The 15,075-nt window shown below is 36.2% G+C and overlaps 2 protein-coding genes and 1 pseudogene across 35 annotated transcripts in view; 2 read left to right on the top strand and 1 right to left on the bottom strand.

Moving 5' to 3' along the window:
- Nucleotides 1-15,075, bottom strand: part of LOC126607462 (disease resistance protein RPV1-like) — a 147,080-nt gene that overhangs the window by 91,034 nt on the left and 40,971 nt on the right. For 16 of the 23 annotated variants that reach the window (XR_007617672.1, XR_007617671.1, XM_050275247.1 and 13 more), the window contains exon 2: nt 2,617-3,149. Coding sequence is in view for 20 of the 23 variants with exons in the window: in XM_050275247.1 (XP_050131204.1) it covers nt 2,617-3,149 (533 nt within the window). In the remaining 3 variants the exon portion in view is untranslated. Of the gene's footprint in view, nt 1-983; nt 1,269-2,454; nt 3,150-3,393; nt 4,126-15,075 lie in introns of those variants that run through there. The other 7 variants (XM_050275163.1, XM_050275072.1, XM_050275071.1 and 4 more) reach the window with 7 other exon arrangements.
- LOC126607681 (uncharacterized) overlaps nt 1-15,075 on the top strand; it is an 88,150-nt gene that overhangs the window by 65,035 nt on the left and 8,040 nt on the right. The gene's annotated exons all lie outside the window — the stretch shown is intronic.
- Nucleotides 1-15,075, top strand: part of LOC126607617 (uncharacterized) — a 90,433-nt pseudogene that overhangs the window by 69,049 nt on the left and 6,309 nt on the right.

The following is a 15,075-nucleotide window of genomic DNA, read 5'->3' as shown; positions in this document are numbered from 1 at the left end:
TGATAAAAAAAATAAAAATAAAAATAAAATAAAATATATAATAAAAATTAAAAAAATAAAAAAAATAATAAAAATAAAAAAATAAAAAAAATAAAAAGAGAAATAAAAAATAAAAAATAAAAAGAGAAATAAAAAATAAAAAATAAAAAATAAAAAATAAAAAGAGAAAAATAAAAAAATAAAAAAATAAAAAGAAGAGAAAAAATAAATAAAAAAAAAAAAAACCTCATTCAACAAGTTGTTTTCCGACTTTGCCACTAACAACTTTGCCACCTCATCACCACTTAGTCCAGAGCAGTTACACAAGGTAAGCACCTTAAGCCTTGGGGGCAGTTTTGGAATTTTCTCCAATGATGTGCAATCATCCAGATGTAACGATTCTAGTTTTTGGTGGAAGGACTGGAATTTCCCGAAGCGACTTGCAATCCCTCAAGTAAAGTGTCTCCAAGTTGACAGCTTCGCTAATACAATCCGGAAGGCTAACAAAATTGTTTCTCGACAGATTAAGTTCTCTTAATTCGGACCAGCAATCAAGAGGCACAAGGAAATCACTTTCTGATAATTTGCATCCTGAAAGATTAAGAGACAGCTGTAACCTCCGAGCCTTCTTTCCCACTATTTCTAGGAAACTCTCGAGCCTTCTGCAACCTCTGAGAGGGAGAGAAATTTGAAGTTTATCAAGGAATCCAATTGAATCATGAACCTCGACCAAACTTGTGCAGTCACTTAGATCCAACCACCTTATGTTTGGGTTTCCGGATAAGTCGGGGACATTTTGCAACTCACAACCATTTGCAATCAAGTGCGTAAGCCCAGTAAGATACGCAATTGATGAAGACAATTCTCTTATGCCACTTTTTCCTATCCACAATTGCGTCAGAGATTTCATCTTGTCCTTCTCTATTTCTGGAAATCTCTCCAGCCTTGTGCAACCATGGAGCAAAAGTGTTTGAAGGGATCTCAATCCAAGTCTTGTTGCAAACCTCGTAAGCTTAGAGCACCCACTAAGATTCAATACTATAAGTTTATCAAGGAATCCGGATAAGTCGGGGACATTTTGCAACTCATCACAACCATCTGCTTGCAAATACTTAAGCCCAGTAAGATACACAATTGATGAAGGCAATTCTCTTATGCCACTTTTTCCTATGTTCAGATGCAACAGAGATTTCATCTTGTCCTTCTCTATTTCTGGAAATCTCTCCAGCCTTGTGCAACCTTCGAGATCAAGTTGTTCAAGGGATCTCAATCCAAGTCTTGTTGCAAACCTCGTAAGCTTAGAGCACCCATAAAGATTCAATATTTCAAGTTTATCGAGGAATCCAACTGAATCATCAACCTCGACCAAACTTGTGCAGCCAATTAGATTCAACACCCTTATGTTTGTGCTTCCGATAAGTCAGGAATTTTTTCCAAAAATTCGCAACCACTTAAATTCATCCGTGTAAGCTTTGCAAAATCCTATAAAACCAAAAACAAAAACAAAACAAAAGTTCACATGCTTTAAAAAGAATATAATAAAACACTTGAGTATTTCTTTGGGAGATAAAATATATGTTTAAATAATAATATGATTCAAAATAATTTAAAGTATGTACCTTAAATTTCTTCAGTTGTCTTATACCACTGTGTGGCACATCAAAACAAACAAGATTTCTTGGATGAAAATTGGACGACAAATTGAGCACAACTGGATGCTTAATATCAACAATGGATCGTCCACCCAACTCAATCCATCTTAAACTGTTGGGCAAATCATCAACGCGTCCAGAAAAATGTGCATTACGGTTTATAAAAATTTCAAGTTTTACCATACTCGAGAAGCTTTTTGGATTCAAGGGTATCACATTCACATCTGATTTAAGCAGCTCCACCACAATACTTCTAATTTTATCTGTTCCCTAAGATGGAAAAAAATAATGAAATATTGTTAACAAACCATGTTTAATTAACAAACATAACACAACCCCTGTTTTAAAAATTTTGTGTTCTCTGTTCAATATCATGCCAAATCAAATGCAAGAACATATATTCTACTTACTTGGTTTTGAGTTAGAACATCGTACACATCTTCATAAAACCACAACCTGCTTCGCTTGCCTGGTTCAATGGGCGATTCTTCGTAAACTATTTGCTTACCCATTTTTTGTAGCAAGTCATGCATCAAAATCCGATTATCTTCAATAGTTATAATGGCTTTTTCAACGAGTACTTTAATACAATCTTGACGTACATTGAGAGTTGAACTTCTTAATATTTGTAACACGTAGTCTTCATTTTTACCATTAAAGAAACATGCAATGTCTAGGAAAACTTGTTGCAGCCAATAATCCCAGGCATCATAAGTTTTTCGAAGTATTTTTTCAATAATAGTATAAGGTTCTCCATTGTAAGAATTGTAACCATCCAATATAGCTTGCCAACGATCTATACATTTATTACGCAAATGAGAACCTATAACATTAAGAGCCAACGGAAGGCCTTGAGCATAGGCTATTGCCCGTCGTGCGAGGCTCCAATAAGCATCTGGAGGTCTATTGCTTTCGAAGGCATTCAAACTAAAAAGCTCAAGTGCTTTGTTGTCTTCTAACTTTTTGACTTCATATATCCACTGACCTCCATAAAAATCTAGCAAACTTCTATCTTTTGTGGTTATGATCACTCTGCTACCCTCACCGAAACAATCGACATCAACCCAGTTTTTTATCTGCTCCAATTGATCCACATCATCAAGAATTAAGAGAATCTTCTTTTGCCTCAACCGATTCTTAATAAGGTTGATTCTCCGATGAACATTGACAATTTCCCACTCTGTGCCACGTAGAATTGTAGATAGAAAAGTCTTTTGTAGTTGGATTAGGCCTTCACGTGATGTCGATGATTCTCTAACATCTCCCAGGAAACAACTACCTTGAAACTTATGAGCAATTGCATTATAAACAGCTTTTGCGATTGTTGTCTTGCCTATTCCAGATGTCCCCCATATCCCAACCACACGACGACCATTTCCATCGACACCTAAAAGATCTTTCACCTTTTGTACGCAAGATTGTATTCCAACTTGGTATTTGGGCTCATCCAAATACGTACCATCAAGTACTATGAGTAAGATATCCTTAACAATGTTGCTGATTAACGTAGCTTCATAGCTAGCAGTTAAAAACAAATCACACAATTAATCACTGAACTTTTTTTTTTGGCTATATTTCAGAAAAATGTAGAAAAGAATGTAAAAACAAATAGACAGGAAAATTACACGATATTAATAAAAAAGTGTACTTGAATATATTTCTATGTTTCTATCCAAAATGCAGTAGTAATTAACTATACTGATGACATTATTCCAGGAAACTAATTATATAAATACACGGTAAGGGGAAGAAAGGTACGTACTCTCCTTCCTTGACAGTATGTCCTGACAAATTTGCTGCTTCTCTAAGAGCACTCCTCCATGCGACGATCTTCTCCTTATTGTCCTCGAATTTGCACTCAAGTGTTTTGAACTCGTCACCGAAACTACTCGTTTGATTTCGTACATGGGACGGATCCACCTTGTAAAAAACTGGCAAAACTATTTGTTGCTTTGATTGTCTACATTGAAAAATCTTGACGAGCTCGTCCAAGCACCACCTTGAAGCTGCATAGGTTTTAGAGAATATGACGAGAGAAATTCTTGACTCTTCAATTGCTTGGAGGAGCGCTGGTGATATTTCTTCTCCTCTTACAAGTTGGCGATCAATGAAGGTGTGGATTCCCTTGTCGACCAACGCCTTGTATAAATGATCTGTAAAAGTGGTGCGTGTATCCTCTCCTCTAAAGCTTAAAAAGACATCATATCTCCACGAAGGAGTACCATCGATACAAAAGGAAGAAGAAGAAGAAGAGGAGGAGGGGACAAGTTGATTATTCATTGGAGAGATCCAGGTAAGCTAAAGAACCTTTCAAAGGATTGATTGTGGATTCTGGACTGGTATTCGCGTCAAGACTTCGCTCTTGCTATATATGCATACTTATCTTGCTATGTAGGAAGCAGCAGTTTCCTACCACCTTCAATGTGAATGTGGGACTCTCTCTTGTCATGTTAGTCCTCATGCTTTTCTCCCTACCTACGAAGCAGTTTCCTGGATACTAGCTACCTTTCAATGTGAATGTGGTCAGGTTGAAAGACAGGCAACTTCTTTGGAACTTCATTACAAAAGCGGATATTAATTTAAGAGTATAAATTAATGATTGTGTTATTACTTGAGTATTAATTATGCTTATTTTTTTATTAATAACATATTAATTAGTTTACCAACTTTATTTTTCAAGTATTACCCTAACTTAAAAAGTGGAAATTTCGTTGGAAGCAACTGTTTCCTATTTTTAATGGAACGATCCACCGTAATGGTATTCCAAGATAAACACGGACGATTGAAAAATATAAAATTATTTGTTGACACGTGGTCTTTAATTGAACAAAGATGTGTCTTATTAATTTGTTTTGTTATGCTTTTGGAACTTTTTGTTTCTTTGACCGACTAACCATGGCCTTTGTCTGTATTTTATTGTTCATTGATATTTGTCATCACCCATGGCCTTTCTTCACCAATAACTTTATAATTCCAAACCATTTACCTCTTTTCAAAGGCCACATCTTTGTGTTGTATTCTTTTTATTGGTTGGATTTAATTAATTAATAGATAGGCTGAATAAATGAGCCACATATTATTTACCTTTGTTTTAATGTGACGAGTTTGAGCATGGAAGACCGGATTCGCAATCATGGGACAAGCAGAGGAATTGAGCTCGTTTAGATGTACTTTTAAAATAACTGAAAATATTTTTTATGAAAATATTTTTAGAAATAATCTTTAGTAAAAGTGCTAGTAAATTCTAAAAAAAACACATAAAATTCTTCATAGAGTGATTCTTGTAGAAAACACTTTTACTGCTTTTAAAACTCCAAAAATATTTTTTTTTTTCAATCATTTTAAAAGTACTTCAAAACGCATTTATTGTCTACAAATATGGAAGGTGGGGTACGTATAAGAATAATGAGTTCACGAAAAAGCTAACGGAATCCTTGTAATTATGGTATGGTGTATGGGCCATCATGCTTTTGTCCCTACCAACGAAGCAGCGTCTTACTTTACAACCTTTCAATTTAATTGTGATAAAGTGAAAGGATTAAAGTTTGTTTTTTCTGTTACCGACGCGTTCTTTTTCTGTAAGCCAGATATTCATAGATCTGGTGATCTTGATGGGTCAATTCATCGTCCCATAACACTATTATTAGTTGGGAACAACTCAACTACAATTATTCATCTTTTTCTTTCGATTACATGATAAAATGATTCTCTTGAACAAATTATTTTTTTTTTCTTTCATGCAAAGCGTATTGATGAAATGCAATTCCTTTTACATAAAAGCATATGAATTAGTGCCATAAATCTGCAGGAAATCAAAATTAACCACTGGCATGCCATCAAATGTACATGTTTGGATTTTTTTTATATAATAATATTTTTACACTATAAATCGACATCAAAATATTTATAAAATACATGATAAAAATGCATAAAACACACAAAATATATATGAAACACATCGAATTCAAGTGTGCTAGTGTGGTTATTATTTATGACAAATTTTAGTATGTTGATGTATAACATCGAATCTAAGTTGACAAGGAATGATTTGCTTATACCAAAAAGAATTAACCATTCCTCATTTCACCATCTATATTACTTAAATGTGGTGAATGTTTGCCGTTGGATTAGTCAAACGATCAGTTGGGCTCAATATTCAAGCCAGAAAGTGGCCGACATCCCACGTGGCGCGGGGTCACCTCCTGTTGAAGCTGGCCGCGTATGGGAGCGTGCGCTCATCAGTTTCTGTGTTTGTGTTTCTAACGCATGGTTCTCCACTCGCAGAAGTGGGCCACACCACTAACCTAAGCTCAAAATTTGGTCTGTATTTGACCCAATTTGAATTTTAACCTAAAATCAAATTTTGGGCCGAAGGGGGTAGAAGCCAAATTTTGAGATTTTGGAGTGTGTCTAGAGATAAGAGGTTTAGATTAAGTTACATAATAGTCCAACTATAATAATAGATCAGTATAGAATTCGTCGTTTATAAAAGTCGAACTTAAAATTCTACATATAAAAGTTCGACAATATGACTTAAGTTGGGGAAAAAACAATCCAGACTTTCAATTTGGGGAAAAAGAATACAGAGTTCTAAATTTTTACTTTTTTTGGTGAACACAGACTTTCATTTTGGTAACTTTGGTTACTCGTGACTTAGGAGAACCCCTTATCCCATACAAAAGTTTTGTTTGTGGATGGAAGCCAATGAACTAGAAACTAGGACAATCATGAAATTTTAATGGTATAATATGGTACCTGTAAAATATAGAAAGAGTTCAGCATCCTAGGGCTACTATAACACATACCAAATGTGTAAGTTACCCCATGTGAGATTTATTCTCAAAAAGTTTCTTTACGTGGCGAATTTCCAAATGTAACATGTGGGTAATACAAATCGGGTGACAGGAAGCACGTATGATCGTTGGGCTTCACGCATGCGACAATCTACTTTGATATCATGGGGGAAGTTGAGATTCAATCATAAAATCAATTAATATAAGAAGTAATTCAATTACTTATAAACACATGCAATATCACTTTTTTTACCCAATATAAGATCCACTCTCAACATCAATAAACCATTCAAAATTTAACATATGAATTTTCATTCATGTCCTTTCATCTTAGAAAATGATTAAGGATAAAATTTCACATATCTCCTAGATTGATGTAATCATCTGAACACCTAGAGGCTAGATGAAACCTAACTTTTCGTAAACAAAGTTTCCCAGTCAACTAAGTGACTCATGACCCATTTGTCAAAAGAACCACTTCCAGGACATTTCTTGTTATATGCAGTATTGTATGGACAATGGAATCTCTCGTTATATCAGTCCATGCTTTTCTTCCTACCTAGGAAGCAGTTTCCTACCTGCTACCTTCAAATGTGAATGTAATCAAACTAAAAAAGAAAATTTTGTGTGATAACTTCATTTCAAAAGTGATTTCTATAAAGTATTTTTGGGCATACTGATAATCTTTTAATGTGAGAATAACTTTCCTTACAACTTAATTTCATTAACAATGATTTATCTTTCTTTACTGACGCTCTACTTTTTCACCTCATGTCACCAGCATGATACAGTGCATCATCATGCTACCATGTTTGTATGTCAACCAATCTTGCACATAGAAAAGTTACTTGAAATACTGCAACAAAAGCACTTTAGATTGTTAAGTGGTTTTCTTCACACCTTTGTTTTTTTTGGTACTCTCTATTTTATTTGAGGGCGAACCTTTACGCAATAAAAATGTAGATCATTTATAACCAAAGGATCATAGATTCAAGTCATAAAAACAATCTTTTCGCAAAGCAAGAATAAGATTACGTACAATACACATTCATCCCGCGACCCTTGTAAAACGGAAAGCTTTGTTGGCTTGAGACTCACTTTTTTATTTCTACTCAAAACTTGGCTCCAATGATTCCGTGATTTGTTTGGCGTTAGAACTTTGTCACACCACATGGGAGGAGACTTATGTTCTTCCTCTCTCGTATGGATGCTACACGTAACTACATAAACAATTCATATTTTGGAAGATATTTCTTCCAATCCTATTCCCATCCTATACAGCTGTGTGGTGGTGGTGAGTACTACTCTCCCACTTGCTGACTTCTTTTTTTCCAACCTTTTGTAATGTGAGCAATTGGTGTCATTAGATGGACTTCTTTCACCCATGTCTTGGGACTTTGCTTACAAAGTGGTCCAGAACTGGACCCACATTCGAAGCAATTCAAAAAGGAGAAACTTAAATTTAATAAATGATAATATTTAAACATAATCTCGTCCATAATTATAGTCATGGAATAAATTACTTTTAAATGAACAGTAATAGACGAGAGTTATATACCATTTTCAACCGAAGAGGTTAAATATAGTCCCATCAATAATTTATTATTTTTAAATTTATTCTTTAACTTTATTGGTTAATTGAATTAAACGACTTTATTAAAATAAGGTTATCCAAATATGATTTTGAGTGTCATATGTTGCTAAATGAATAAGTCTCCTGATTTCTTACATGTCACTAAATGACAAACTCTCTATATTTCTGATCTTTATATAATTTTGATAATTTCTTTCATAAAATGTTCGAGTAACACGTGTCGGAGTGTAATTCCTTGATTAAGAGAAGCATCCAAATGAAACGAAATGATCCACTTGCGTTAATGCTTAATTCATATGGAGCAAAGCATGCATATGGCCGGCCTCTTGATTCATACACATGGATATGCTTTGGAAATACATACTGTAAAATTAATTCCCTAATGTTTAATTCATATGGAGCAAAGCATGCATATGGCCGGTCTCATGATGCACAAAATCGGGTTAATTTTGAACCAACATAAATCCGACAGTGAATCACACAAACGCACAAGAACACAAAGATATATCGTTAAGTGTAAAAAGAGGTTACATGTTCAAATAAAATTCCCCTTTTACTTTTACCTGGTTTGAATGTTCGGAGGTTGCTGAGATTTGAAGATGAAGTACATGCTTGAACCATACGCATATTGGCCACTTGATAGGTGAGGCGTAGACCAGAGCACAGGGGCGGCCGCGAGAAGGGGAAAGCGAGTGCGGTGAAGACGGCAAAGAAGCTCGAAAGGCAGAGTGCCTCGGCTACCCTCTCCGCTAAAGACTTGAAGTCTAAAACGCGGGTCCAGAAGAAAGGGAGCAGCAAGAAGAAAGCTAGGTGAAGAACCTCCCACTTCTATCAACACATTCAAGGGGAATATATAACACAAGGGGTCTTTGTTAGTTTTTCTCCAAATAAAAAAGGAAAGGATAGGTTAGAATAGAATATCGCTTGCCTAAAATAAAAAAGTAAAGAAACATAATAAAGAAGCTCGAACAAGTCCCAAGTATACTATCCATCCAACTGAATAACGGACTACTTAAACCTACAGTTTCAACGCAAATCTGTATCAGGGGCGTTTCTGTTTCCCTGACTGAAAGTTATCTTGGAAAATTAAAATTTGGAAAGAAGATACAAGTAGGTCGGAATTCGAAGAACGTAAAGTCATGCAACTGCAGACTAGATTTCATTACAATTATCTGATCAGCGAACTAAGGGTGCGTTTGTTGCGCCGGACTGTCTCGGACTGGACTAGCTGCCGGGACTAAGCTGGACTGGCTTAGACTGGACTAAGCTTGACTAACTTAGTGAAGCGTTTGGTGTAATGTCGGACTAAGAAGCAGGATAAGAAAAACAGTACTGTTCACCAGATTTGTGTTTGCTTAGACTACGACTACAAATTTTTGTCATTGTGTAATAGAGTAATGCTACAAATCTCATGATATGGGTTAATTGGAGCATATTTTTGCCATGTATATTATGAATCTTAAAAAAAATTGACAATTGTTTTGTTTCTATTACCTGCTATAGAATTGGATTTAATTTGCAAATGTAGCTTGGTTTAAACTCTATCACCCAACAGAAGAAAAATAATAGTGCCCAATACATGCAACTTCAACAAATACAAGTACATAAGAAGATCTCCATAATTTAGAAAATCCTAGTTAACATTAGTTAACATTAGCCAAAATAGATCTCCATAATTTACAAAATGGCTAGTTAACATAAGCCAAAATACTAGTGCAAAGCTAAGTTATAAGCCATAACATAAGATTGTATGATTAATAAAATACATCCATGTTAACATTAATAAAATACATCCATGTTAACATTAGCCAAAATCCTCATCCGCTTGCATTGTCGCTTAAAAGCCTTTGGACGAACACTTTCTTGAGTTCCGGTTTGATTGCCCTGAACACTCCCACATTTTTTGGTTTATCCAAAATAAGAGACAATGCATCAATTTGATCCATAGGAGAGAGACCCATTGCTTCAAGTTCATTAGCTATGTCAGTATGATCTGCAGTACCTTGAACTAAAGCTTCAGTTACCATTTGCATCCTCTTCCCACTTTCAACATAAAAATCTTTCAGTCCACTGATAATTGCCTCGGTTCCATCACTTGAACTTCCCACAACTCTTTTCCTCTTTCTTTGGCTATTTTCAGATGGGGTGCTTTGTTGGCTTTGTTGGTTCATTGAAGAAACAAAATTTTCACCTCCAATATCACTTTCACCAACATGATCATGACTTTGTTCCTCCACCATTTGAGCAGGGGTTTCGGCTACATTACCCGTAGCCCGATCTTTTCCAAATATATATGCAAATCTATCAAACAGTGGAAAAGGTTTGCTTCTCCATCCATCGGCTTCTTTATTTCTCTAAGATTATATCAACATAGCAAAACTAAAATTTAGCATGCGTAACAAATATAGCAGCAATAATATAACTAATGTATAAATAAAATAGGATATGAACCTGCACATAAGTTTGCCATGAGTCATCACTGTCAACTTCAACGCACTTTTTGACATCATTCCATGCAAATCTACTTGTGTTTATCATGTCAACGACCATACTATATGTTTTTTTCCATTTCTTCAACTTGGACTCAATATGTGGATTTGCCTTTATATTTGAATGAGGACATAAAACATTGACAGCTTTTGCTATTTCAACCAAAGTACCTTGTTTGAAAGCACCGGTGTCACACCGTTGCTTCCGAGCAACAAAATCCTCAAGAACTCATAGTAATACTTCTTCCTCAAATGCTTCCCATTTACGTCTTCTTCCTTTTGGCTCTTGAGTAGCATTCAAAATATTTTCGTTATCCATACCTAAACAAAAAATATTTTAATGAAGGAAAATACCATACAAATAATCAATTTGCATAATATCTAACAAATGCATGATAAAAAGGAATACTAAAATAAAATGTTATCATTAACACATATAGCTAGTTCGGTTGCTGGTTCCTAATTGCTCTCCACTCGTTATACATTTCCTGAGCCATATCATTCCTCTTTGCAGTCCACTGGTCAGATGTTTGAACACTACCAACATATTCACCTTCTTCTGTATTTTGTCCATCTTCTATTATTGACAAATTCTCCATTGGATCTACATACATCTCTTGCCTAATAAGATTGTGTAGTAGGCAACAAGCCGTAATTATTCGACCTTGTGTCCTTATCGAATAGAAAGATAGACTCCTTAGTATCGACCACCTTCCTTTTAGCAAGCCAAAACAGCGTTCAATTACATTCCTTGCCTTAGAATGCTTCATATTAAAATATTCTTCCTTATTAGAAGGTGTTCGTCCCTCCCATTCAGATAAATGATAAGGTATTCCTCTATAGGGTGCAAGGAATCCTTCACAATTTGTATAACCACCATCTACAAGGTAATAATAACCTAATGAAAAAAAAAAACAGATCTTATTAGTGTTTTGTAGTTGACAAACAGAACTAGACCTAACTTACAAAGTTGAGACTAAGTAATAGTCTTACCCGCTGGTACCTTAAAACCATTAGGCCTAGTAATTGCATCATGTAGCACTCTAGAGTCTGATGCGGAACCCTCCCACCCCGGAAACACATATATGAACTGCATATCTCCTGAACACACACCTAACACATTAGTTGCGACTCGACCCTTTCTTGTTCGGTATCTTGGTTTGTCAATTTCAGGTACATGCACATCAATGTGTGTTCCATCCAATGCTCCCAAGCAATTCTTAAAAAAAAAAAAGTTTTTGTTAATTTATACAAAGGGAATGAAGAGTTAAAGCTTAGGGAAAATGAAAAAAAATTCTCATCATACCTTAAAATATTGCCACCTAGGATCTGTAGAATCAATAGGCACAGGCTGAGGGACTTTTAGTAGGATACCTTGTAATCGCAAAATTCCTTGCAATACGCTATTGAAATACCTATTTATAGTCTCTCCCGACCTATAAAATCTACCGCCAACACTACGATTCTTAGTATGATGTGCTAATATTTGTAAAGTCATACACACCTGCTCCTCTACAGACACCAAACCATCAGTTTTTACCCTCCCATCTTGGCGAAGTAAGTCACATAATATGCCAAAAGTCCTTCTATCAATTCTCAATTCGTTGACACATTCAGTATCAGTATTCCCTATTATACCATTCAGATAACACAAACTAATCTCTCGTCTAATAAGTGAACGGTTAGTCAATGTGGGTCGTTCAACATGTCTCTGTTTGCCACGTAGCATCATCAACACAAGAATCGTACAAATGCAAATTGTCTCCAAATAAGACATCTCTAACAATAAGATCAATAAAAGCTTCCTTCGATCCATATCTATCCAAACAAACAAAAAACAAAAAACAAATTAAGGACATTATATATGTAATATTTACTGTTATTAAGGGTGATGGAAATGAAGTGATTATGATACGAAATGAACTAGATCAAAGTAACTAGCGAAGTCACAATTCGAGGCATCAAATATACGGGTGGTGTTGGAAAAAAAAAAGTTATCATTAACCCGAGGCAACAAATATACAGGTGGCGTTGAAAAAAAAGAAGTTATCATTAACCCGAGGCAACAAATATACAGGTGGCGTTGAAAAAAAAAAGTTATCATTAACCCGAGGCATCATATTCAAAATGTTCTACTCTTATACATCTATAAACATGTGTCTAAGAACACTAGTATGAGGATTGCTATCATTGCTAGGCATTGCATGTGAAGAGGGAAATTAAAGGACACCTGTAATGCAGTAGCCTTAGCCTTAGCCTTCCGTTTATGCTCCTCTTCTCTGCAACCAACAACCACAAAAAATTGCAATTCAGCATCAACCCCACACAATACAAAACATTCACATTGTAATATCATGGTTATAAACCAAATACACACACACGTACTCATGGACAAATGTGCAAAATACACATACATACTCACACTCACACTCACACTAACACATACACACGGACATACACACTCACACACACCCTGCACACACACACACACACACACACACACTGCATACATACATACACACACACACACACACACTGCATACATACATACACACACACACACACTCACACTGCATACATACACACACACACACTGCATACATACACACACACACACGGCATACATACACACACACACACTGCATACATACACACACACACACTGCATACACACACACACACACACACCCACACACACACTGCATACATACACACACACACACGGCATACATACACACACACACTGGTCAGCTGCACACACTGCACTCACACGGACATACACACTTTCACACACTGACATACACTCACACACACCCTGCATACATACACACACACCCTGCATACATACACACACACACACACACACACTGCATACACACTCACACACATACTCACACGGACATACACACTCTCACACACGGACATACACTCACACACACCCTGCATACATACATACATACACACACACACACTGCATACATACATACATACACACACACACACACTGCAGTTGAATATCAGAGTGCGGAACAAACAAAACCATAAACTAATAGAAATATTATTAAACAAATTGAATGCCGAAACGGCTAAAAAACCCTAACAAGCTACATTGTGAATAACTTGATATCTAATGAATAACAAAGCACTCTATTTATAATAAACTAACCTTAAACCCTAATGCTAACGGGCTAAGCCCAGAAAACCAAACATTAAAGTAAACCTAAATACTAATATTTTCCAACACCCCCCGTCAAACTCATGGCGGTTTACGACATGGGTTTGCAAACAAGCAGATGCGGACTGGCTCCGTTAGGCGGACTGGTAGGCGTGCAAACTTGACTTGACTTGACTTGACTGGACTTGACTTGACTTGACTTGGCGAACTTGCAAACGGGTGAACTTGCGAACTTGACTTGACTTGATTCTTGACTTGACTTGACTGGCAAACTGGCTAGAGTTGAGAGTATGGAAAGAACCCGTCACTAAACGGACGAGGTTTCCATATCTCAATTATACCAACAAACAACGAAAACAATTCCAAACAAGGCAACCAACAATTCTTGCAGGCCTAAAACAAACTTAAACCATATTTTTGACTTTTGCCCGTGTAGGCCTCAAAAAACTCCAAACAATTTTTTTTTCTTCTTTTTGTTTTTTTATTTTTTATTTTTCCTCTCCTTTTTTTCTCTCTTCTTCTTTTTTCTTTCCTTTTTCTCTTTTCTGCTGGGCTTCTTCAGAACTGCAGCAACATGTTTCTTGGTCTTGTGCGGCGGTGAGTTCAGGAGGCAGTGCAACAAGGATGTGATGAGTAGCGGCAACCTGGGTGGATGGTGATTGGGTGCGTGGGACGACGGCAAGGGATCTGGGTGCAGGTGCAAGCAGGTTGTTCCGGTGGCAGCGTGGTGGTGATCTGATGAAGAAACGATGGCGGGTACGGTTCAGGCAGATGCGAGTGCAGGCTGGTGGTCTGGTGCGAGATGGTGGTGCGGTGGTTTAAGCAGGCGAGGTGCAGGGTTCATGTCACAGGGAACTGGACGCAATGGAAGGTTCAAATTTTTTGTTTTCTTCTGCAAACTAAACCAACAACAAAAAACTAGCATACAAACTGACAAATAACATACCAACCCGACCAAGCAGATTAAATCCCAAAGGATTGAACCTGCTCTGATACCAAGTTGAATATCAGAGTGCGGAACAAACAAAACCATAAACTAATAGAAATATTATTAAACAACCGAGAATGCCGGAACAGCTACAAAACCCTAAAAGACTACATTGTGAATAACTTGATATCTAATGAATAACAAAGCACTCTATTTATAATAAACTAACCCTAAACCCTAATGCTAACGGGCTAAGCCCAGAAAACCAAACATTAAAGTAAACCTAAATACTAATATTTTCCAACAATACATACACACACACACTGCATACATACACACACACACACAGATTACACACACACACACACACACAGAGTATACACACACAGATTACATACACACACATATTACACTTACACACACACAGATTACACACACACACACAGAGTATACACAAACAGAGAT

Source organism: Malus sylvestris, chromosome 2, assembly GCF_916048215.2.
Source record: "Malus sylvestris chromosome 2, drMalSylv7.2, whole genome shotgun sequence".
Taxonomy (NCBI): Eukaryota; Viridiplantae; Streptophyta; class Magnoliopsida; order Rosales; family Rosaceae; genus Malus; species Malus sylvestris.
This window is presented reverse-complemented; position numbering and strand designations above follow the sequence as displayed.